Source organism: Dasypus novemcinctus, chromosome 11 (assembly GCF_030445035.2).
Source record: "Dasypus novemcinctus isolate mDasNov1 chromosome 11, mDasNov1.1.hap2, whole genome shotgun sequence".
NCBI classification, from domain to species: Eukaryota; Metazoa; Chordata; class Mammalia; order Cingulata; family Dasypodidae; genus Dasypus; species Dasypus novemcinctus.
The window spans coordinates 18,966,299-18,991,289 of NC_080683.1; the positions used below are offsets into that span (position 1 = coordinate 18,966,299).

The 24,991-nt window shown below is 38.5% G+C and overlaps 1 protein-coding gene across 4 annotated transcripts in view; it reads right to left on the bottom strand.

Moving 5' to 3' along the window:
* Positions 1–1,178: 1,178 nt before the first annotated feature.
* Positions 1,179–24,991, bottom strand: part of PLA2G7 (phospholipase A2 group VII) — a 49,532-nt gene continuing 25,719 nt past the window's right edge. For 2 of the 4 annotated variants that reach the window (XM_058306833.1, XM_058306834.2), the window contains exons 3-13: positions 22,484–22,626; positions 16,879–16,979; positions 16,130–16,274; positions 11,121–11,214; positions 8,978–9,046; positions 8,260–8,368; positions 7,317–7,430; positions 5,749–5,840; positions 4,406–4,576; positions 2,004–2,152; positions 1,179–1,566 (exon numbers count right to left, since the gene is read on the bottom strand). In XM_058306833.1, coding sequence (XP_058162816.1) covers positions 1,442–1,566; positions 2,004–2,152; positions 4,406–4,576; positions 5,749–5,840; positions 7,317–7,430; positions 8,260–8,368; positions 8,978–9,046; positions 11,121–11,214; positions 16,130–16,274; positions 16,879–16,979; positions 22,484–22,592 — 1,278 coding nt within the window. In that variant the 5' untranslated portion in view covers positions 22,593–22,626 and the 3' untranslated portion in view covers positions 1,179–1,441. The remainder of the gene's footprint in view (positions 1,567–2,003; positions 2,153–4,405; positions 4,577–5,748; positions 5,841–7,316; positions 7,431–8,259; positions 8,369–8,977; positions 9,047–11,120; positions 11,215–16,129; positions 16,275–16,878; positions 16,980–22,483; positions 22,627–24,991) is intronic. The other 2 variants (XM_058306836.1, XM_058306832.1) reach the window with 1 other exon arrangement.

Consider the following 24,991-nt stretch of genomic DNA (forward strand, 5'->3'; position numbering starts at 1 on the left):
GTGCTTTTAAATATGTGCTTTTAAATATGGCTTTGTATAGCCTATAGTATGCAAAGTATAGATTCTACTTTTTGAAAACAGATCCTTACTATATGCTGTTTACAAGATATGTGACATGGGAAGGTTATAGAATGTCTGAGCCTGGATTTTCCTCATCTGTAAAATGGGGATAATAAACCCTTTCTTGTAGTGTTTTTAAGATTATAAATAATTTATGTAAAGTGCCTGAAGAGGAAGGAATAGGCATTCAATAAATGTTTCCTTATTTCCCTGAAAGATATTCACAGTGTACTATGCTAGGTTTTTTTTTTAGCCTTAACTCATAGGATCCTTTATTTTCTCCTTTTAGCATTAGCTTGTGCCACCAACAAAGGATTGTAAAAAGATACTATTGAATAGAAAATCAATACATTTGGAATGTTTGAAGCACCAACAAAGGATTGTAAAAAGATACTACTGAATAAAAAATCAATACATTTGGAATGTTTATCCATTTCTCAAATGGGTAGGGAAAAAGTTTGCCAAATGAAACTGGAAAGCAGGTGGATGTATGTAAAACTATCAGACCCTGAAGTCTGGTGGGAGAATAGTGAAAATAAAGAACTTAAAAGCTAGCTATAATTTCAACTGGTTGAAAGGAGAGAGGTTTTACATTACAAATAATTGAGGTAGATGAGTATATTACCTGTTCCTTGGATAATAAATTGACAAATTGGGCTTATTCGTGTAGAAGAAATTGTTGTGAATTACCAGAGAAAAGGCTGGAGAAGATACTTTAGTGTCAGATTATAAGAAGTCTTCCATTTCAAGCTAAAGAGTTTGCTATTAAAAAAACAATGACCTGAATGGCTAGAGCAGGGGAAAAGTCAAATTTCTCAAAATGAATGACTTTATTATCTGCTTGATCTAATTTTCCTTCTAAGACCAAAAGACAAAGAGAAGTGCTGTCCAATATAAATTCTACCTGGAATACCATGTTGCTAAAATTCAACTCCATTGCTCATAATAGGGGAAAAAAGGCAAGAAAATCTGTTTTTATTCTATTTCTAGGAAGCCTCATATCATTATAACATGTTTTCATTGGCTTTGTACCTCTTTTAATATACTTTTCCATTATGTAAAAGAAGTTTTTAATTTTGACACTAAAATAGGTCATCTTAGTAAAATTAAAATTTAAGTTGGTTTGATTTACTTTATTTTTTCTTTATATATACAGAGGAAAAATCTTAGTCCAAGCTTCAGTCACTATTTATAGTATACTACAATTTTTAACATTCAATTATATATACATTCAAATTACATATACACATTCAAATCATATATACATATGTATGTATATAAATGCTTATGTTTATGTGTGTGTGTATGTATATGTGTTTTTATTCATTTAGACAGCTGGGAAACCAGAATTTCTTTTTAAAAAAGCTCTTTTATCCAAATCCTATTTCTCTATCCCTGTAAAGTTCTGTAGAATCCTGGTGGTTTTGTCAGTGTTGGTCCCTGGAATAAGATTTTCATCTTCCCCTTCAATCAGAGAGTTCCACTGATCAAAACCTTTCCGAAGTCCTGTAATATATAAATATCAGTAGGCATGTTAAACTCTTGAGAGCATTAAACAGTCAGCTGCCCCTAGGTGGCACTAAAAGTCCATAAATTGCACAGGTTATGGAGAGGCAAAGAAGTCTCTGTGTCAGCCACCATGTGGCTGCTTTAGCTGCTGCATTCGGGTATGAGATGGGATTCGGGCATTTGCTGCCAGTATCCACAACATGGAAGTCTACCCAGTCTTCACAGAAAGACTATTAGCTTTAACAGGTAGACTTGCTTTCTGTGATATATTGTATGTAAGGCAGCAAAATTAATTTGTTTTCAAACTGATTTACTGCTATGTTAAATTGTAAACCAATTGTAGATAACTAAAAGTGGGACTAATGCTGTATAAATAGACAGCTTTGTCATGAGAATCATCTGGTTTATGTCATGAAAGAATATTTGTTTCTTACCTAAATGCTTTTGTAAGAATGCTAAAGAAGCTTTGTTGCTAAGCTCAATAGCTACATATGAATCGATAGTTCCTTTTAAGATGAACATGTATCCAATGATTTTGCCAGTTGCAAAAGTGAAGTCAGCAAAATTCTGATGGACTGAACCCCTAAAAGAGAAAGGGAAAGGAAACATTTACAAAGCACACCTTGTTTGATAAAGTTATTTTTTAGTTAGGGTACAGGAAAGATATGGGACTGATTGGCCTATTTGCTCGAACCTAATACCAAGGAGTCAAGATTATATATGTGATCTCCTTAAATATATTTCAAGATGACAGGCTGTTCACCTGGGGCTCCTAGAGTATATTCATCTTCCCCTCTAGAAAAACTATTCTGAGTATCCTGCCTTACTTGGTATGTTGGTTTTAGAATTGATTATAGCCTTTCAGTGGACTATAATACTTCCAATTTGAGTTGATGGAGTGTGTTGAAGGGGCCCTAACTCAGAGCCAGAAACCTGCTCCTTCACCACCACCACTTACTTGACATCTATTTAACACTAGACAAATCACTTTGGAATTAAGCCTTGGATTAAACAGATTTCAAAAAAGAAAAAACAAAAAAGCTCTTGCTTGTATTATTTAAACTGTAAGCACCTTATAAATATCACACTGCTCTCTAAATTGATCAACTGCTTAATATCAATAGAATGGCCTTTTTTTAGTTTTCATCTACCTTTCGGACATTTGGCACTTGAAGATTTTCTTGCATTTTCTTTCTCTTTGTTTCCTCAACATTGTACTTTTCTTCTGATTCTGTGTTCCTTCTCTTTCGTTCTTCACTAGTTCTTTCCTCTTCTCCCATTAGCTAAATGTAGCATTTCTTAAGATTCTTTTCTCACTTTGCAATCTCCTTTACTCCAAAGGTTTCATCCATGGTATCATACAAATTGTATGCACTTCCAGTGTGTGGTTAGACTTCTCTACCTGGATTTCCCTGTCTTGAGCTAAGAAATTCCAAGGTTAAAAACATGCCTTTCTAGCCCTATCTAGTATAACTCTTCCTCTTTGCTTTTCTGCTTCTTATAAGCAAACCACCATTCTTTTAGTCACACAAGCTGAAAATAGAGATCACTTACCCCTCCTACTCTTCCCCACATTCCAACAAAAACTTGAGTGTCAGAAGCATAAAGAAGGTAAATAAAGACAGGGTATTGAGAGAGCTAACAGCAGAAGCCTGGATGCCACCAAGAATCAGAAAATGGGCTGAGGAGAGAGTGGAGGAGAAAAAAGCAGTCTGAAAGTTAGGAGAAGAAGGAAAAGCAAGGTCATAGTCATCAAAGGAGGAGAAATAGGAATAGCCAACAATGTTAAATGGATGCAGGGAGAAAGCTTGAGACTGCAAAGAGGCTGCAGGTTGTGGCGTGCAAGTTATGGATCTGCAGTAGACTGGTGGGGACTCAGTAAGTAGACGGCAGGAGGGGAAGAGTGAATGTGAGGACATGAAATATTAAATATAGGCTATTCTTTCAAATAGTTTAGCAGGGAAGGGAAGAAAAATGATGGGGTAGGAGCCTAGCAAGGAAGTAGGGTAGTGGGAAGGTTGTATATTCTTTGTGTTTCAGAATTAGAAAGACTTACACATTCAAATAGACTAAATTGAAATCCTTACCTGACATACCTAGACCTTCCTCACCAGCTATCTAAACCCTCTCAATCCTTCAATACCCAATTAAAATCCCATCTCTTCCAAGAAGCCTTTTCTGACCACCTCAATGGGAAAAGATCCTCCATTCTCTGACCCTGTACTGTTTGTCTATTTTGCATGTGCTTCCTCCTTGCCTCCCCTCCTTTTCTCCATCTAATTAAACTATTAATAGATTTCAGATAAAGGAGAGATGAGATCTATCTTTGCTTTGTAATAGCTTAGTTGCTGTTTTAAACTTCCCAATAGGGAAGTTTTCTTCATGTCTAATATATAGCATATTGCTGATGTTCAAGGGACCACATTTTGAGGATTTGATTACGTCATTTTTTTCCCTAACAGGTAAGCACAATGCAGTTCTCAACAGTTAATTTGACTTTTTCTTTAAAGAGTACCTGGCTCAGCCTTATAGTGGAAGACCTCTCCAATGCCCAAAAACTGTAGGCATGCTCTTGTGTTTTGATAAAGTAACATGTATTCAAATATAAATTTTAATTACCATTATATGCTCTTCATACATTAACACTATTCAAAACATTTTCATTTTCAAAAGAGTAAGGCTAAATGGACTTAGAAACTGAGATCTAATATTCTCCACTATTAAAAGTAGAAAAACCAATTTAACAATTTTATAATGGCTACCAATTACTCTCTTTTGATGTTTATCCAAGTTTGAGATTTCTGTTCCAGATGATGAAATGTCACTAATACTTTACCTGATTGTAATCATTTTCCTTTCTTTATCAGATGAGTAGAAATGGACCATTTCTGTGTTATTTCCAAAGTGTTGGAACTGTTCAGAGTTGATAAAAAAGAGGGGTTGAGGAATTCTGGCATATACTTCATCACTCAGTGGACGCATCCATGCATCCAAGGCAATGCCACATCTGCAGATATTGGTTGGCAATGATAAAAGAAGGCTGGTTACACTCTGGCTGGTATATAGGACCTCCTAACGCTAAGATTAATGGACATACCAGTTTATTACGGGTTATCTTGCTGGGTTTAGGAGGTTTTATACCTCAAAGTGTGGGAAAGGGATATAAAAGGGATAAGATAGCAGACCTGGAATTATAGAATCATTTTACTTAGGCAGCATTTAGGAATTGCAAACTTTTAGAAAGATATAATATCCTTAAATTTCAATTAAAACACTTCTTTTTTCAAAATACATTTTAAAAATAACATTGTCAAAATTGTGGGACATCTGAAAAAGTACACAAATGCACTATTTTTTAATGTTTTTAGACTTTCTTAGCATTCTGTGTGGATTTATTAGAGTTTTTTCAAGCCAACAAATGGACCCGTTGCTTTATATTTCGGGGTGCTTTACCTGAAAAAGTACCTGGAGGCTAAAGAAAATGAGTATATCATTTGAAAATATAACCATCATTCTGTTTAAAAAAGAAAGATTATCCTATGTTTCCTGACCTTTCAGACACTCTGTATTATGTGCTAATGGGATGAAAGAAGGGAATTCCTTTCTACTGAAAAAGATTTTAAGAAATATGAGAAGGTAAAGTTTCACAAATGATCCTGCCCACTCTCTATATGGTTGTCCCTATGTGACTGTATCAGTCTGGGATGAAGTGGTTCAAAAAGAAAATGTTTCTGTAAGCTAGAAGAATGGGTCTGTTTCCAACTCTTGCCCAAATAACTGTGTAATTTAGACCCAACTCCATTTTAAAGATGGGGGAAAAAAAAACAAATAAAAAATGCCTTGCACTGGCAGTCTAGAAATACTGTAAGATTGCAATATTATCATCACAATCATTTTAACACAAAATAAAGATAAATGCCTATGTGAAAATGTTAAGCTCTTAGATCAGATAAGAATGATGCAAAATTTTAGAAGCAGGGGAATTTTTAATAGCCAGAAAAGTAGACAGTTTCTGCACAAGAAATTTTATATAGACTATTTTGGGAGGCAAAGGAACAGACTTAAAAGACCCAAAGGATCCCTTGCCCACTAAGAATTTAATAAAAATTATATCTCACATGTGTAACTGCCCCTCCCAAAGTTTACTATTTTTTTTTTTATGCAACTTCATTCTCTTACCTGAATCTCTGGTCTTCACTAAGAGCCTGAATCACTGTTGCTCCTCCAAAAGAATGTCCAATTATTGCTATTTTATTCCTGTCTATAGAGTCCTACATGAAAAAGCATGATATAAATTCATACCTAGATATCTCACAGGGTGTTAGAAGAATAGGCAAAGTGATTTTATGAATCATACAGCTATTATTCATTTCATGGGCATGGTTAAGTACCTTGATTTCTTAAAAAGAGAATACATACATATAATACATTAATTATTTGCATATATTACATATACAAATATATATGTGTATGTTGAAATTTTTAAAAATTCAAAAGTTACTTCTAGTCGCCCACACTTGAAACTTCAACATCAATGCCTACATCTCTAGCTTCCCACCCCATGTTTATTTGTTTTTTTCATTCCGAGAGTTAATAATGCCAGGCACTAGTCTCATTTAAAATGAGCTCCCAGTCTGTTAGAGATGAGAGAGATACACATACATGATGCAAATACAATGTAATTGTGCCAAGGAGTGCATGTGATAGATGTGGAACCCAGTCCAGGGGTGGGCATTAGGGCTCAGGAAAACTTAGAGGAGGTGAAGCCTGACTGGAGTCTGGAAGGTTAACCAGGAATTAGCCAGGGGGAAGATTGTGTCAGGCAAAGGAAGAAAAATGTGCAAAGACAGGCAGATAGAGAGAGACCAGTTGAGGGACAACAGAGCATAGTTTTATGTTAAAACAAATACTTATAGTATTCTCTACTCCCTGTACTCCATGCCCTATACACATATTTCTGAGTCTTGGCTCTTGTCCATTCTGCCAGATATTCTTCTACTCCCTCCCACATTTTCTCCAAATGTTTTAACAATTTAGATCAAACTCAAAGACATTCAAGAGCCTTTCAATAAATTACAGTACTTTCACTGAATCAAGTGAAATGGCCATTTTTGTAGGTCAAAACTGATAGTCTTGGCGATTTCATACATAGTTCAACCTAATCAGGTCCTCATTACTATAATATTTTGCCTGTGTTTTGTTGTCCCTTATCACATTGTAATTTGAATTATAGAAGAAAAGCAGACAATAAAGAACTACAGGGAAGCGGACTTGGCCCAATGGATAGGGCATCTGCCTACCACATGGGAGGTTCGCGGTTCAAACCCCAGGCCTCCTTGACCCATGTGGAGCTGGCCCATGCGCAGCACTGATACGCGCAAGAAGTGCCCTGCCATGCAGGGGTGGCCCCGTGTAGGGGAGCCCCATGCACAAGGAATGCGCCCCATATGGAGAGCCACCCAGCACGAAAGAAAATGCAGCCTGCCCAAGAATGGCGCTGCACACACGGAGAGCTGACACAAGAGCTGACACAAGATGAAACAAAAAGAAACACAGATTCTCAGTGCCGCTGATAAGGATAGAAGTGGTCACAGAAGAACACACAGCAAATGGACACAGAGAGCAGACAACTGGGGGTGGGAAGGGGAGAGAAATAAATAAAATAAATAAATAAATCTTTTAAAAAAATAAAAAATAAAGAACTACAGGACAAGGTAAAACAGGCTTTTTTTTTTTTCTTAGCTCACCTTCAGTTGTTTCACATCAAACTTTAAATCTAATACATTCTTTGCTGGCTTTCCATGATCAATGTCCAGAATCAAAGTGAGAGCTTGAGAGCACTCTTTGGCTCTTTTCTGTACCTAGATATGGTTATTCAAAGAAGGAAATGACAAAGTAAGAAGCTGTAACACTTCCAAATTTGTATGGAGGTTGCACGCAGGAAAAATAGTTGGTTGATTATAACCTGGAAACATCTCAACGGTAAGTGATTAGACCACAACTTACCATAACACAGACACCAGGTTTGAAAGTAGATATAACTTAATGCAAATCCTGGCTCTATTACTTATCCGTTTGACCTCAGATGCTTACTTAATCTCTCTGAGCTTTCATTCATTGTATAATAATGCCCACCTCAATGAAATGTGGTTAAAATTAAAAGTGATAACAGATTTAAAGCACCCAGTATAGAGCTTGGCACAAAGGCAACAGCCACAGTGTTTTATTTCACTTACTCTTCTCTACAGCTCTGTTATACATTTTGTAACAAAACAAGGAAGCAAAAAAGAGATTAAATAACTTGTACCCCACTGCAAAGTGATGGAGCCAAAATTTAAACTAGGAAGGCAGTTTCTAAGGTGTGTACTCTTAATATTATTCTGTATTGCTTCTCTAAACAGTAGTCATTTTAAATTTTATTTCATATTATATATCATTATTTTCTAGCACTTTTGAGAGTCTAAAATTAAAAGTTCTGATGCAAAGCAATTCTGAATAGTCACTTATCTCCCAGGATTTTCGTGTTTGCCTTTATCTTTACTATGAACAAGATATTAAGGAACTTTTATTACACAGAGAATCTTCTGACAGACCTTTTGGGAATGGGAAGTAGGACAGCTAGAAACAACAAAGGTCATTATGCAGAGGCTCTTTGATCACCAACCCACCCCTCCCCTCGCTGAAATGTACCTGAAAGTTTCGATCAGGTGCCTCTTGTTTTATATAGAGCCAAGTCTTGTTCCCTATTTCTACAGCAGACTGGTCCTTGAAATAGTAAGTTGCAGCTGCAGATCCATCCCTACAATATAAATAGAATTATTTTTACTTGCTCTTTCCCTTCATTATTTCACCAGTGTCCCTTATCTCCTGCCTTGACACAACTTCCCTCTGATCTTCTTAACTTCCCTCTTTCACTCTACTTTTTTTTTTTCATCAAAGAGGCCCCCAAAGGAGTCCTAGGAAAATGACCTTGTGGTGAGTAATTTCAATTCATTCTATATTCACAAATCTTGGAGGCACTATCAGCAGTTTTGAAAAGTCACTCTTTAGTATCAAATGCCAGCTTTGTCACTTATAGACTGCATCACCTTGGGAAAATTACTTACCCTTTCAAAGCTTTATTTTCCTTCTACTTAGTGGTGATAATAATCAGCTCATCAGGTTGTTATGTAGATTAAATAAGATGGTTTATAAAAAACACTCAGTACATGGCACCAATATATACTCTAGAAATGTTGCCTATTTCTCAATTCTTGACAATCTAACTTCATCTCTTTTTCTCATCATGTAATCATAGCTGGCAATTCCATCAACACTTTTAATAACCCTTATTAAAGTTACAAGTATATAGGGGCATTAGCATCCCTGTATTGCATTAAAGAGCCCAGCTACATACCAGATGACATACCTGTGTTCTACAGCAGCAACTATGAAGCCATGAGATGCCAGGTCAATGCCAATAGCAGAATAAATTGTCCTTCAGAACAAAAAGAAGAAAGCATTCACTTACTGACCATATGGAATGAAAAAATATGATTACGAGGCTGGGCTCATAATACAGCTGGGAACATGGAGGCCATCACGTTGCTGTAGTAGAGCCTTAGTTTTCAAAGGGAGCGCCTCTGCCATCCAGGGGATATTTGGCAATATCTGGAGGCATTTTCTTTGTTATCATGACTGAGAGAAAGGTTCTAATTTTAGTTTGTAAAGGGATGTAGCTAAACGTCCTACAAGGCCCAGGAAAACTCCCCACAACAAAAAATCATCCAGTCCAAGATGTCCACAGTACTGAGGCTGAGAAACCCTGGTGCAATGGTTACAAGTATTGCCTTTGAGGTTTTAATCTTGGCTCTGCCTCTTAACAGCTCTATGACTATGACCACGGATCTATGAGGGCACTATAGTGTGATAGTTAAGAGAATAGGACCTGCAGTCTGACCACTGAGTTTGAATCCTGGATCCACCACTTACTAGCTGTATACTTTGGGCAAGTTACTCTGTCTTGGCTCCTCATCTGCAAAAGGGTGAAGCTTTATTAGCATGCTCCCTCACGGGATTATTTTAAGGATTGAGTTAATATACCTTCAGTGCTTATAACCATGTCTGAAACCGGGTAAACACTTAACACATGTTAGCTATTACATAAATGATCAACCAGAGTGAAATAGCTAAAATCAGGGGCTAAGCAAGTGCATTTATACCCTCTTCCATGTCTTCATTCTGCACAATCTTTTTCCTTATTAATAGAAAATGTCCACGAAGAATAAAAAGGAGGTGGACAGAAACTGTGTCTTCTGCTTCTGGTGATACAGGATCTTTTTAGAAAGAGGAAATAGTCTAGTACAGAGATCAGCAAACTTTCTACAAAGGGACAGAGAGTAAATATTTTCGACTTTGTGGGCCATACAATCTTTGTCACAACTAAGCTCCACTATTGTAGCACAAAAGCAGACACAGATAATGCAAAAAAAATGAATGAGTGTGGCTGCTGTGTTCTAATAAACCTTTATTTAAAGAAACAGAGTGGGCTGGATTTGGGCTGCCATTTGTGCAGCATTTAACCAACCACTGCTCTAGAAAAAATGAAAAGAACTAGCTAGACTTCAGCTAAAAGGCTGAAGATAATTTTTTTCTTGCAGGCAAGTCCTACCCAATTTTCTCCCAGCTAAAAGCCACCTTTTGTTTTCTGAAAGTCTTTTGATCATATGGGGTCGAGGAAGGGAAGGCAGTTGAGAAGGAAGTAGAAGAAAGTGGAGAGGGTGTGATGGTCATGAAACCATTCTGCTCAGATATCCTGCTACAGAGAGTGTAGTTGACTGAAAATCCCACCCAGTTCCTGGCCCCTGGACCCACTACCACATTCAAGCCAAAGCAAAACTTCTGTGAGCAGCTCTCAGTCAGTGACTGAGCATGGTGTGGGAACAAACATAGCCCCATTCCTCTGAGGCGCTGAACTGCTCTGCCACACAATTTTGGCTCAAGCCCAAGCACGCACGCGTGCGCGCGCACACACACACACACACACACACATACACACCACCACCACCCCCCCCTCCATTGGCCCAAACTTTCTTAGGACTGTGCTGAAGGCTGAGACTCTTCTTACCCAATCATTCTGCTTTGCCCATCTCATGCTCAGAACTGCCTCATGGGCTGAAGGCTCTCCTTGTCTTTTCCTGTGCCCTCCCCTTAATTCCTCAGAGACATTTCCCTCAATAAATCTCTTTCATGCCTAATCCAATCATGGCACCTGCTTCACAGAGGATGATTTTGCAAGGTAAATGCTATCTATAGCACAGAAGGGCAACAACCAAAAATGCACCACCCTCTGTCGTCTGTTGGATGCTAATCCTCATAAGCTGGAGGTAGGGAACAAACCACTTGTGCCCACACCAGGCAGGGCTGGGACTGACAGCACTCTTCTGGGACAGGGGACCAACATTACATACCAAAAGCTGTTACCCTTTTTTTTTTTTTTTAAAAAAAAACAAAACAAAAGTTTCAGTTACTGATCCCTAGAGGCTAAAATTATTCCACCTTTCAAACATTACCTGAATGCTCCAAGGCCATGAGAGAAGACAATTAGTGGGTATTTCTCACCAGTCCTCAGAGGGGAGTCCCACTTTGCAGGAGTTGTCATTGAACCTAGACCACATGGGAGATTGTAATTAGTGATTTCTTTGGATAGAATGTAGCTATTTAATTCAACTTCTATTTCTTTGGCATAAAATCCTGACCCATGGAATTTATAACTATGTTTTTATAGGTGAACAGCACTCTCATTTACAAATCTGCTACCAGACACACATCAACCAAGGATCTGAGCCTAGTGTCTTTTCCTAAAATAGGATCATTAATTAACAGTTCTCCCTACTTGCAGATCTATTCAGAAAAGCTGCTCTCTCTTACCATTCTCAGGTTTTAACAAACCTTCAGAGGAAATATTCTGAAATTGAAAGACTACCCAATAAGCTTGAGAGTTAGAATTTGAGAATAAGAGACTCATCTCATTCTGACTTGGCCATGACCCAGCATAAATTGGAGAGAGCATGGGCTTTGTACTCTGTCTTAGTTTCCATGGCTGCTCAAGAAAATACCGGCCAATGGGTTGGCTTAAACAAAGGAATTTTATTGGCTTGCTGTTTGAGGATAAGTCCAAATCAAGGCATCATCAAGGCAATGCTTTCTTCCCCAAAACTGGGTGGTCTGGGACTGGCTGCTGGTGATCCTTCATCCTGGGCTCCTCTGTCACATGGCAATCCACATGGAGGCCTCTCCTGCCCTCTCCCTTTTCTTCCTGTTTCCACTGATGTTCAGCTGCTGGCTGCTCACTCTGTGGCTTTCTCTCTCGCTCTCTGAATTTCACTCTGCTTATAAAGGACTCCAGTAACTGGAGTAAGAGCCATCCTGATTGGTTCAGCCACACCTTATCTGAAGTAACATCAACAATGGGTTCACAGGCACAAGAACGGATTAACTTTAAGAACAAGTTTTTCTGGGGTACATAGCTCCAAACCACCACATATCTAGATAAGGCTTTTGTTGCAGCTCTGTCACTTAATAGATACTGGCCTTGGGCAAGTTATAGGAACTATATCTGTGAGTCTGAGCCTCAGATATCTCTTCTGTAAAATGGTGGAAATGATATCTACCTCATGGGATTTTTGTGAGAATTTTATTTAATTAACCAATATATGTTGAACACCTCTCCAATCACATTGTAGGGGCTTTTTTAAAAAGTAAGACATCGTCTTCTCTTCCTGCACTTCTTCGCCATTATTTTGTCATCATTATTATTAGTAATTATTTTTGTTTCAATGTTTCACCTATAAAATGGATATGTGAAAATGAAGATTGACTGTGATTGCTTTGGAAGTAATGAATAAAATTACAGGACCACAAAGATGTGCAGTTATAGCCTTTTCATTATAAAGTGTTTTTTAAAACATTTATTGTAACATATATAACATAAAATTTGCCATTTTAACCATTTAAAAGTACATCTCAATAGCATTCACTACATTTACAATGTTGCACTACCATCACCATCATCCACTATCTAAACTTTTCATCATCCCAAACAAAAATCCTGTAACCATTAAGAAGTAACTCTTCATTCCCCGCTCCTCTCAGCTACTGGTAACCTCTAATCTACTTTCTGTCTGTAGACAGAAATATGTAGAATTTTCTTATTCTAGATATTTCATAAAGATGGAGTTAGTCATACAATATTCGTCCTTTTGTGTGTAGCTTGTTTCATTTAGCATGATGTCGTCAAGGCTTGTCCACATTGTCACATGTATCAGAACTTCATTTCTTTTTATGACTGAATAATAATCCATAGTATGGATAGACCACATTTTCTTTATCCATTCATCAGCTGATGGATATTTCGGTCATTTCCAACTACTGGCTACTGTGAATAATGCTGTCATGTACATTGATGTATTCAATCCTTTGGTGTATACACCTTGAAGTAGAATTGTTGGCTCATATGGTAGTTCTATGTTTAATTTACTGCGGAACTGCCAAAGCATTTTCCATCATAGCTGTACCATTTTACATTCCCATCAGTGATGCATTAAGGTTTCAAATTCTCCACATCTTTCCCAACATTTGTTTTTGTTTTTTTTTTTAACCTATTTTAGTGGGTGTGAAGTGATAGATATCTCATTGTGGTTTTGATTTGCATTTCCCTAATGAATGATGTTGTGTATCTTCTCGTGAGCTTATTGTCCATCTGTATATTTTCTTTGGAGAAATGTCAGTTTAAGTCCTTGTGCATTTTAAAATTGGGCTGTCTTTTTGTTGTTGAGTTGTAGGAATTCTAAATATATTCTAGATATTAAATACTTCTCAGAGATATGATTTGCAACTAAAGGTTTTCTTCTTCACTTTCTTAATAGTCTTTTCATCCACAAACATTTCTAATTTTGATGAAGTCCAATTTATCTATTTTTTCCTTTGTTGCTCATGCTTTTGGTGTCGTACCTAAGAATCTATTGCTAAATCCAAGGTCATGATGATTTTCTTCTAAGAGTTTTTTTGGTTTAAGCTCTTATATGTAAGTGACTGAGGCAAGTTTGAGTTAATTTTTGTATCTAGTATGAAGTAGGGGTCCAACTTAATTTTTTTCCATGTGTAAATTCTATTTTCCCACCATTTATTGAAAAGACAATTTTTCCCCCATTGCATGGACTTGGCATACTTGTTGAAAATCAATGAGTTATAGATATGTAGGTTTATTTCTGAACTTTCAAGTCTAATCCATTAATACTATATGTCTCTCCTCACACCAGTACCACTCTGTTTTGATTAGTGTAGCTTTGTAGTAAGTTTTTAAATTAGGAACTGAGTCCTTCGATTTTGTTCTTCTTTTCTGAAATTTGTTTTAACTGTTTAGGGTTCCTACTACACCATATTTTAGAATCAGCTTTTCCTTTTGTTTAAAAAAATTAAAAAGGCTGATGGCATTTTGATAGTTATTGCATTGAATCTGTAGATTGCTTTGGACAGCACTGACATCTTAGCAATATTGAATCTTCCAATCCATGACCATGGAATGTCTTTCCATTTATTTTGGTCTTCTTTAATTTCTTTCAGCAGTGTTTTGTAGTTTTCAGTTAAGGAGTTTTTCACCTACTGGATTAAATTTATTCCTAGATATTTTATTTTTTAGATGCTATTGTAAATGGAATTGTTTCCTCAATTTCCTTTCTGAATTTTTCATTGCCGATTATAGAACACAACCAATTTTTACAAGTTGATCTTGTACCTACAACTTTGGTAAATTTGTTAGTTAGCTCTACAGGCTTTCTTATGTATCCTTTGGGATCTTCTGTTTGTGAGATGATGTTATGTATTACTAGAGATAGTTTTACTTCTTGTTTTCCAATTTAAATGGCTTTTATTTCTTTTTCTTGCCTCATTGCTCTGGTTAGAACATGTTGTAAAATGTTGAATGGTATTGGTGAATGTGGGCATCCTTGTCTCATTCCTGATCTTAAGGGTAAAGTTTTCAGTCGTTCACCATTTAGTATGCTATTAGCTGTGGGTATTTTATAAACTTTCTTTATCAGATTGGAGAAGTTCCCTTCTATTTCTCTTTTTCTAGTGTTTTTCTTTTTTTTTAAATCATGAAAGGGTTAGATTTTGTCCAAGGTCTTTTTCTTTTCTTTTTTTTTAACTTTAAAAGAAGTTTTAGATTACATAACTGTTACATTAAAAATGTAGATTTCCGTATGCCCCACCTCCTCTCCCTCCCACACTTTCCCACATTAACAACACCTTTTGTTAGTGTGGTACATTTGTTACAATTGATGAACACATATTGAAGCACTGCTAATAACTGTGGACTATAGTTTATACTATAGTTTATACTCTGCCCAGCACAATTTTGTAGGTTATGACAAAATATATAATAGCCTGTATCCATCATTGCAATATCACACAGGATAATTCCAATGCCCCAAAAATGCCCCCATATTACACCTATTCTTCCCTCTCCCTCCTCACAGAACCTCTGGTAGCCACTGCCTTTATATCAATGATAAAAGTTCTTCCATTGCTAGAATAATAAATCTATAATAGGGCAATAATAAGTCTACTTTTGTCCACTGTTCATTCCCCAACCTTGAGGATTTGGGGTGGTGATGCCCACTCTGTTTCTAATTGAAAGGAGGCTTAGATTCCATGGGGCAGAAGGATGGTACTATCTTGCTTGCAGTTGCAGATACTCTCTGTTCCTTGGGATGGGCACGGTCCATCATTATCTCCTTGTTTGTATTCCTGGGTGAATCCAATGAACCACAGAGTAGGTCTTCCAAGGTCTTTTTCTGCATCAATCAAGATGATCATTTAGGGTTTTTTCCTTCATTCTATTAATGTGGATTAAGTGGTTTTAAAGAAATCCCCCAGAAGATGTTTAAAATAAATCTAAAAATTTGTACATGGTTTTGTGGGTAACATTTGAAGACACAGTTAATATTAGGCTACCAGTACTGTCTGGTCAAACAGAAAAGGAAGGAAAAATCTACATTAAAAAAATACAGACAAATTAACATATGGCCACAAATCAGATTTCCAGAGGTGGAAGATTGCCCTCTTGGGGGTTGCATGATGAAAATGAGAGTAGAGTCTTTCATTTATGACAAGGAAGAAATTTCCCTTCATTCTCTTCTTTTGGACCTGGAATGGTCTGGTGGTTTTTAATTTCTTTTTTGACTGCCTTTAGAATGAACCTTAGCATAGTGGTCACAGGCTTCTCTCATTATTTTTCTCCAATAGTATATAAGAAAGAAAACTAAAACGCAGCCATGGAAGGATGTTAGTCTAGATTCAGTACTTGTTCTCTCACCCTCTCCACCCACTTCCATTATATTAAGAATGGGTCAAATGAGAATCCTTGATTCTCTGATGGCTGGATTTTTAAGAAATGTTTTCATTTTAGGAGAAGTTTAGACTAAAGAATATCTACTTTGGTCTTTTAATTGCCTGTAATTCTTGCTGTTTTCAAGAATTTCTTACTGTCTCGAACTTACAAAGTAAATAGAAATCTTACCAAAGAGCAAGCCCAGCAATTTGTCAATAACCCAATTTTTTCCAATAAATTTACTGAGACCAAAAAAGTATTCTTCATTTGGAATCCAAAGAGTGTCAGAGTGGTCATCATTTTGGGTTGGATAATACAGACGCAAGAAGGTGCTCTGTTGAGGAAGGAAATTAATGGATTTTTAGTCAACTTACTTCTCAAACATATACTAACAGCTATTTTGCATATTTATCTAGTGGAATCCCAGATACCTCTGTAGTTCATGAAAAGCTTCAGAGACCTAATTAAGCTGCTACAATGATTAAAAACAGTCACGAAAGAGAAGAGAAATTGAACAATATGCTTTCTAAGTGAAAAAAAGTCATGAGCAGCCTGGCTTCAGCCATTAAAGTAAAAGAAGAAAACAAAGAGTTTACAGATAAGCTAATCAGATAGCAAAGACTTGGGGAATGGCTAAACTAGCAAAAGACTTCTTATGGAGCAACACAAGTGGCAAAGTGATTCTTAGGCGAGGGCAAGTGAAACTTTCAACAACTTCTAGTGGGCTATAGCATGAGTCAATATTAAAAGTCTATAAGCTGTGCTTTCATCAACTTTAAAAAATGTTCTACATGAATGCTAAGTGTTAATAAAAGGGTGGTATATAGGCATCCTGTATTTTATGCATGATTGTTCTGTAAACCCACAACTTCTCTAATAAAAAATTTTTAAATTAAACTTATCCTTATATAATTTTTTTTTATTAGTCAAAGTATTACCTCATCAGTGTAACCAAACATCAAGTCTGTACAGCCCACAGAATAAGGTCCTTTTCCTCTGGGGATTCCAGTTTGGCCAAAGATTGCAGCATCCATCAGAGCTTGTATGTCATTGACCCAGAATGAAAAACAGGTAAATATTATCTCATTTGTCATCCATTGCACCCCAGACTTTATTATGCAAAAGAATTCCAAAAGAATCAAGTTATTTTCCATGGTTTCTGGCCTTCCTCATTTCTTTACCTAACACAAATAAGTACTGAGAGCCTCCTGTGTGCAAGGCATTCTGTGGGGTTTTGGAGGAAAAAAACAGTGGTAGATATAACCCTTCTCCCAAGATGCTTAAGACTATCAGCCCCCAAAACGTAAGTCCTTGCACACACTTTTATTCCTACCCAGGTGTTATTAAAGGTGACTCCCCAGATGTATTTTATGTAAACATGAACTTTAGATTCATGTTTCCAACCTCCCATTGGATATCTCCACCATGACATTCATTCCATGAAACATTAATGCCGATGGTCCAAAATGAAACTAAATGACCATCTCCCAACTCCCCATCCTCACCCTCCAACCATACAGCCTGCAACTCTAGAATTACTATCCCAAAAACAAAAGCCTGGGGATCAAGCTACCTCTCTCTCATGAACCCTCTACACCCAAGTCACAATTTCTAACATTTGTTTTTAGCTTACAATTATTTATCCAATATATCTCCAATCCTCTAACTCAACTGCCTCCTTTAAACCCCCATTGTCCCTTGTATCTTGGACCCTTCAAATGCATCCTTAACGCAGTTCCATGAGTCATTTAAAGTACAAATCTTCACCAGACAGTTCTTAAAATCCTTCAATGGCTTCCTATTTATTGGGTGATGATTCTTGAAGCAGAAATGTATTGGAATCTTTTTTAATTAGTATTTTTAATGTAGCATTAAAAAAACATTTAATGTAACATTAAAAAATATATAAGAAGTTTCCACATACCCCACACCCCTCCCACCCCACTCCTCCCACATCAACACCTCCCACCACCACCGTGGCACACTCACTGCACTTGGCAATCACACCCCGGGGCACTGCCCCGCCACATGGATACCAGTTTGTAAGAAGTGATTACATCTACACAAGCCCACCTAAGCAAATACACTGCTATTTAAGACAAAAATTTATCTATCCTTCTAGTATTTTGGAGTTGAAACGTGTTGAGGTTCACAGGCACACAAGTTAAATCTCAATTTAATGGGCATTGTAGGAAAGGCCCTCCATGATTTGGAGGCCTGCTGCCTCCTGCTCCTCTCTTGCTTCTTTCCCTTAAGTTATACCCCTTCCGTGACTCCAGAACTCCTGCGCTACACTGGAATGTTTTATGTCTTTGCATTTTTGCAAATGCTATCCGCAATGCTTGAAATCCCCATCAACAAACCCCTATTCAACCTTTAACACCTTGATCAGATGTCCTGTCTTCTCTGAAGATTTCCCTAATCCCCGAGGTAATCATTTCATCCTCACAATTACATAGATGCCCTGTATCCATTTTTGTCATTATTCCTATCATATTATATTAAAAGCATGCTCTGCCTCTCACATAGGCTATTTCTCAGGAGCTGAATTCAGTTTTAGTATCCACATATCTTAACAGTGTCTGGCACTCTGTGGCTACTCAATAAATATTTGTGAAATTGAGTTTAACTATGATTTTCACTGCCACTGATGTCTCTTGTGCTTCCTTCAAACCCTTGATTTCATGTTTTTTTTTACATGTCCCCTCCTGAAACTGCTTTTCTCTTCTCTGGGGCCAACACTTTTCCAAAGCCTGCAGCTTTGTTTGTTCTACTCCTATCTAAATCCTGAGCAAATTCTTCTTTTATTCCACGATGTCAAGGCCAAATACAAGTCTATCCAGATACTCACTCTTTAAAATATATCCATCTTGCCCAGTCCTTCCCCTGCATGAGGCTGTGGGAGTAGATTACCTTTCCTGGATGAACTCCTTTTGCTTTCCATCACTCTCTGCCTCGCCATTCAGACATGAGCTTTTATTAGGTATGGCACCTGTACTGCTACTACATGGCATCACCCAGAGAGGTTCTGAGTCATTGGAAGAAGAACCTTTAGTTCTCCACACTGATGGCTCATGTGTGAAGCACCTGCCACTCAGTACACAAGGCTTTGCTCCTCAAAGTGTGGCCAGCATCATTGGCATCATCTGGGAACTTAGAAATGCAGAATCTTGAGCCTCACCAAAATTCTCATGAATCAGAAAAGTTGTGCCAATGGGTCAGTAATCCATGGTCAAATGGTGGCAGGAAGTTCTGAGGAAGGCAGGGGTGTGATATGGACAGGTCTTGGATATTGGAGCCAGGTGGTCCTGGATTGCAGCTGTAACACTTGCAGGCCATGATATTCTATCCTAGACACTTTACTCCACCTCTCTGATCCTCATTTGTAAAGTGGGGATAAAAGCACTTGACCAACCTGCAGGTAGTTGTAAGGAAGATGTGATCATGTAGGTCAAGTATTTAGCACAGAACCCGACACATTATGGGTGGACAACTAAAATCAGTCCCTTTCTCCAGAACTAATTGACTCTGGTTACCCAGATTCATGGTAAAGCCCTTAAAGCAGGAAATCTAGACTGGAGCATGCTACTTTCCCTTTGGACAGATCAAAATTTTTTTCTGTGAAGACATTTCCTTAGAGGTTTAAAACAAAAACAGGTTTTTTTTTTCCTGTGAGGCTATTATTTCAAGATCTATTTAGAATTATAAAAAGCTCTTCCTTTCCCATTAAAGGCTGGCTACTGCGCCATGCTTCCTGTGTAATGGGGAGACGTTGGGTGCAGAGGAGAGCAGAGTAGGCCACGCCTGCCTGCCTTCCAGCAATGAGCAGCCTGAGAGCTACTGCACCCTTCCCATGGCCATGGTGTGGTCATGGAGGGGTCGGAGGAGACTTCCAGTTCACTTGGTTCAGGGAGGAGCCCAGAGAACTAACAGCTGCCTTGAAGACAGTATCTCTGGAACTGTGGAACAAGAGGGTTCCAGCCTGGACAAGGCTCACTCTGTAAGATTTCAATTCCATCTAGACCCTTGAACCTTTTCCAGTAACACAGGAGTGCTCTGGTTTTCCAAACCAGCTCCATCTGAGAAGTCTCCTCACCCAGCATTCAAGAGCCACAGGTCAAAGTAAGGCTATAGACCTGCCTATTCCAGGATACTGGGAATGAAATGGCCTCAGGAAACTTGAAACTGACTCAGGATTGGGTTGGCCCCACGGGGTCCTGGGCTGGCCAGGGCAGCTGTGGAAATGGCTCGCCAGCCTGCAGCTAACCTGGTCATGGTCCTGGACTTCCTTTTGCTCAACCATCTATCAGGACTCGTCATACAGGAAGAGGCAAGGAGAAGATCTGTCAAGTTGTATGGCTGCTCTCTAGATGACATCCTTTTGTGGGTCAGAATTTATAAACGAAGTGCCTATTTTTCTTCAACTTTATTTTAACAGCAGCACTGGAATCTAGTGGTATGCTATTATCTTGCCATGCATTTTCAGTGTTCATTTGTCAAATGTTCCTGTTATTCAGTTCTGGGTTTGAAGATGAATTGTATGTATGCTAGGAAAACTACCTTCTTTTGCATGGCTTTATGTTCTCCATTAGCGAATAGAATATCTCCAGCACATACTTACAAATATTTTACCTGTATAGCCATATTTTCTTTATCAATTTAATAAGAAGATTATAAAGAGTCATCTATTATTTAAATCTTTTATTTAATAAACTGTTTCTAATAATTTTAAATATTTATGCCTTCTTTTTTGAGCATTTACAATGAGTAAGGCATTGGGCGCAATCGTGGAAACACAAAAGTGAATAAGGCAGTGTTTCTGTCCTCAAATTTCTGCCAGTCCAATGACAGCTTTCCAATTATTTTAAGACATGAGAAGATACAAATCATGTTTTGAAATTCTCATCCTATACCAAGAGAATGATCTAAATGTCTCCTCAGTGATAATTTGCCCATGATGTAAGACATTATGTGTTTTCAATCCAAGTGAAAAGCACAGAAAAAAATGAGTTTACTTTCAACTAGACTGCTGTGGGGAGCCACCCGCTGTGAGGTCTGTTTACAGCCTCCAACTACATGGTGGAGTTCACAAATCTGCCCTGTCATTTCCTTATTCTTCTCCTCCCTGCTTCTTTGTTCTCCCCCTCCCGCCACTACTCAGGTGACCACAGCAATACGCATGCACAAGATGGGAAACTCTGCAGACCCGGCACGAACTTTCAGCCAATCCCCTCCTTAGACGTCTGCCACCCGCAAAACCAGCCTATCACCCATGGACACGTTCCCTTCCCTCAGTATAAATTCCCATGTTCTACCCCCAATAAATGAGGCTCCATTCTTCTCATCCCCTGCCCCACTCTGTTTCTTCCCACAGGTCCCTGGAATCCGCCCCCACCGGCCCAGGCAGACTGCAAGCTCCTTGGAGTTTTCTATAAGTTCTTTGTCTCAGTCATCACTGTATCCCTGATTCTTAGCTGCCTGATTACTGAATGACTGGACCTGTGAAGCATCACTCCATTTCCAATGCAAATGTTGCTATAAAAGATGGTCTGCCTTCTCCTGATGACTTCATTTCCCCCACTACAAAGTAGAGTATGGCTTATTTATAAGGCACTGGGTTATGAAAAGCTCTTTTGTAAATGCCACGCTAAGAATCATCCATCAGGCCTGAACATCTAGATCCAGGAGGACCACATCTACCCAGGTACACAAGTCTGTGGGTAAAGATGGTGTGATGCCATTCAGAGGCCACCTACCCTCCTCACATCATGAGACTGGGTAGCGAAGTTCATGCATCACAACTCTCTGAGGTTAGCAGGAATTCACAAGGCTCTAGAAGCGGTTTCCTTAAATAAATGTCCTTCTTGGTGACATTAGGTATACCTGTCTGGAGATAGCCATCACACTCTGACCATCCCTCCTAGACTCAACTAAGGCTTCCTTTCCTCCCATTCCCTTCAACCCGAGGTAAGAAAGGACATGCAAGGGAGATCTGTTCTCATTGAGAGCTCCTTCACAACTACTTGTTCCGTTTCTCCCTGTTATTAGGTGGAAAAGATTGTTTCCCTCCCAATTCCAAGACCCTAAGCTGCCACTTTCTCATAGCAGCTGCACTAGTAACCCGGGCCATGCCTGTCGATTAAGACACCTGCTTCTGCTTCACCTTTGCGGAAGCAGGTTTTGAAGTTGCCTTTCAGTGAATGCCAAGGACCTGTGTACTGTACTGAGCTGCAGTGGGAGTGAGTTAAGGTACTAAGGGGGAAAGGGCACGGAGCTGATGAAGTTCTCAAGCTGAGCTTCTGGTTTGTCTTAAAATATTTCACCCTGGTTTTGTCCTGCAGTCATGATATTAAAGAAGACCGGAGCTTCTTCAGTTCCAAGTGGAACCAGGAGAAAGTGAGGGCCCCACAATAGAGGGTTGCCATGAGTGTATTTCTTAATAGGACTTGCTTAATCATCCCACATCCGTGCAATTCCCCTGGGGCCACTCAGAATCTGGCAACACGTGAGTCGCTCAAATCCTTGAACAAATATACCTCTTACCTGAGAATTTAATATAGGTAACAGGATTTGGGTCTTGCCAGTCAAAAGGATGAACCAAAGTGAGGCAGGTGCAGAGGCAGAAAAGCCCGTGCAAGGCAGATGGCACCATCTTAGGGGCTGAGCAACGATTTCAGCTTAACCTTCTTCAAAGCAGAGAATTAAAAGGAAAAAAATGCAATAAAGAGGACATGACAGGTTGACAAAAATCAGTGAGAATGAGGTACTAGTAACATGATTTTTATAGATAATAAGGAAAGAAAATAGGAAAAATATAATGTATTTCTTGGTCTGGGTTTTAGATAAGTATAGCGCATGGAAATAATACTGACTCTTAGGCATCTGTATTAGGTTTGTGGTCACTACTTCTCTAACTTTGTAACAGTATAGCATGGTTATAAAGAGTAATATTACTATAAATAAAATAATAAAAACAATCATATATCATCATCATAATATCCAGAGGCATCATGTCTGGAACATAGTAAATACTCAGTAACTGCTGACTAATACATTCACTGTAATTATAAAGGGATGATAAAGCTGTTTTTCTTGATGATGATGATGTTATATTTTAGGTCATCTCCATAATGCTACTATGATGTATGCTTCCTTAAAGGCAGAAGTCAGGTCTTATCTGTTGTCCCTAGTGACTAGCATGGGCCTGGCACACATTTGGTGCTCAACAGTTTGTTGAATGGATAAATGAAACAACAGATTATTGGACTACTGATAATAATAAATTATATTCCAATTAGACTCTACATTAACATCACGTTAGCAAAAATAACTACCTTGTATTTGTGCATCACTTTTCCCCTTGAAAATTCTCCCTCCAACTTTTTTGGATGGTGGAAGTGGTTCAAGCCACTGCCGTCTCTCACCTGGAGGCTAGGCAATAACATTTACCTGGTGTGTCTGCTTTTACCCTTGCCCCAACATAGCAGCCAGAGTGATCATGTCATTCCTCTGACCAAAACCCCCAACAGGGTTCATATCCCACTCAGAACAAAAAGCCAAAGACCTGAAAGTAGCCTAGAATACTCTATGCCGTCTGTCTCAACAGACCCCCAATCCTACCACTCCCCCCTCCTGCACACTCCTCCAGCTACACTTGCTCCCTTGCCATTAACCAAAAGCAACAGGTATGCCCTTGCCCTGATACCCATAGACTGTTCCCCTCACCTCCGGGATGCTGCTTGCTCCAATGTAACCTTCTCAGTGAGGCTTTCTCTGATCAATCTACTTAAATTTGCAATCCAACCCCCTCCTCCACACCGATATACCTTATTTCTCTCCCTTATTTTCTCCATACTAATTATCACCAGCTGACATACTCTGTTACATTATTTGTTGTCTATCTTCCTCCACTAGAAAATCAGCTCCATCATTGCTGAGTCTTTTGACTTTTATTCCCTGCTGTATTCCCAGGTCCTAGAATAGTGTTTGGTTCAGAGGAAGCACACAACAAATAATTGCTGAGTGAACAAATTCTGAATCCTAGCAAACAGTTTCTAACACACGTTGTTACTGACACAAACTAAGCCAAGTTTAATGATCCATGTGATGTGTGATTAGTCCTACTGACACTAACGAGGCACTAACTAGGTGGCATAGTTATTTTGTAGGAGGATATAAACATAAACCTGTGGCACGGAAGGTTAGTGCTCCCCGAATATCTCAGGGCTTCCCTGTATTTCCTGGCTTCCCTTGTGGTTGGATTGGAGCCATGGGACTGAATTCTGATAAATGGGAATTTGAACAGAAATGGCCTGGGGGCATTTAGGTGTTGGTGTGCCCCCTCCAGCCCTTGCCATCACTGATAAAGCAAACTCAGAAACCATGTGTTGAGTTGGTGCTGTCAAGATGGAGAAAGACTGTATCCCTGAGTCACTGAACAGAGAAGAGTCCCTGTCAATTCATATCAGACTTTTTTTTTGAGCACAAAATAAACTGTTGTTTGTTAAGCCACTGAAATTGCAGAGTTAAGCTATTACTGCAGCATAGCATGGCCAAACCTGACTAATACCAGACATGCAGTCAATCAGTCAATGGGTATTTATTAAGCAAATACTACTTACCCTCTGCTATATCAACAATTGTGGTATGTACGGGGAAAGTTGACACAATTCCTATTCTAACATAACTTACAATTAATTTCCAGGGACAAGACTTACACATATAATATATGAAGAAAGCAAATTGCAGGGACATATTTTTAAAATTCTTACATGATATGGTACAAATTATCAGGGCAACAGGAATTTAGAGAGGAAGGTTTCCAAGGAATTTGGGCTGTAATAAGGTCATCTCTTATCACAAAAGCTAGAAAAATACAGACGGGGAAATTACCACTGGAGCTCTAAGCTGCTTGGGTTAATTGTAGAGTGACCATATTTCTTCCTTCTACAATGTTTTTATGCCTCACCTCTTGCAGATTGTTTTCTAATTTTTGTGCTTAAATACATGTGTGTCCTCACACAAACACATACACACTATATATCTGCAACA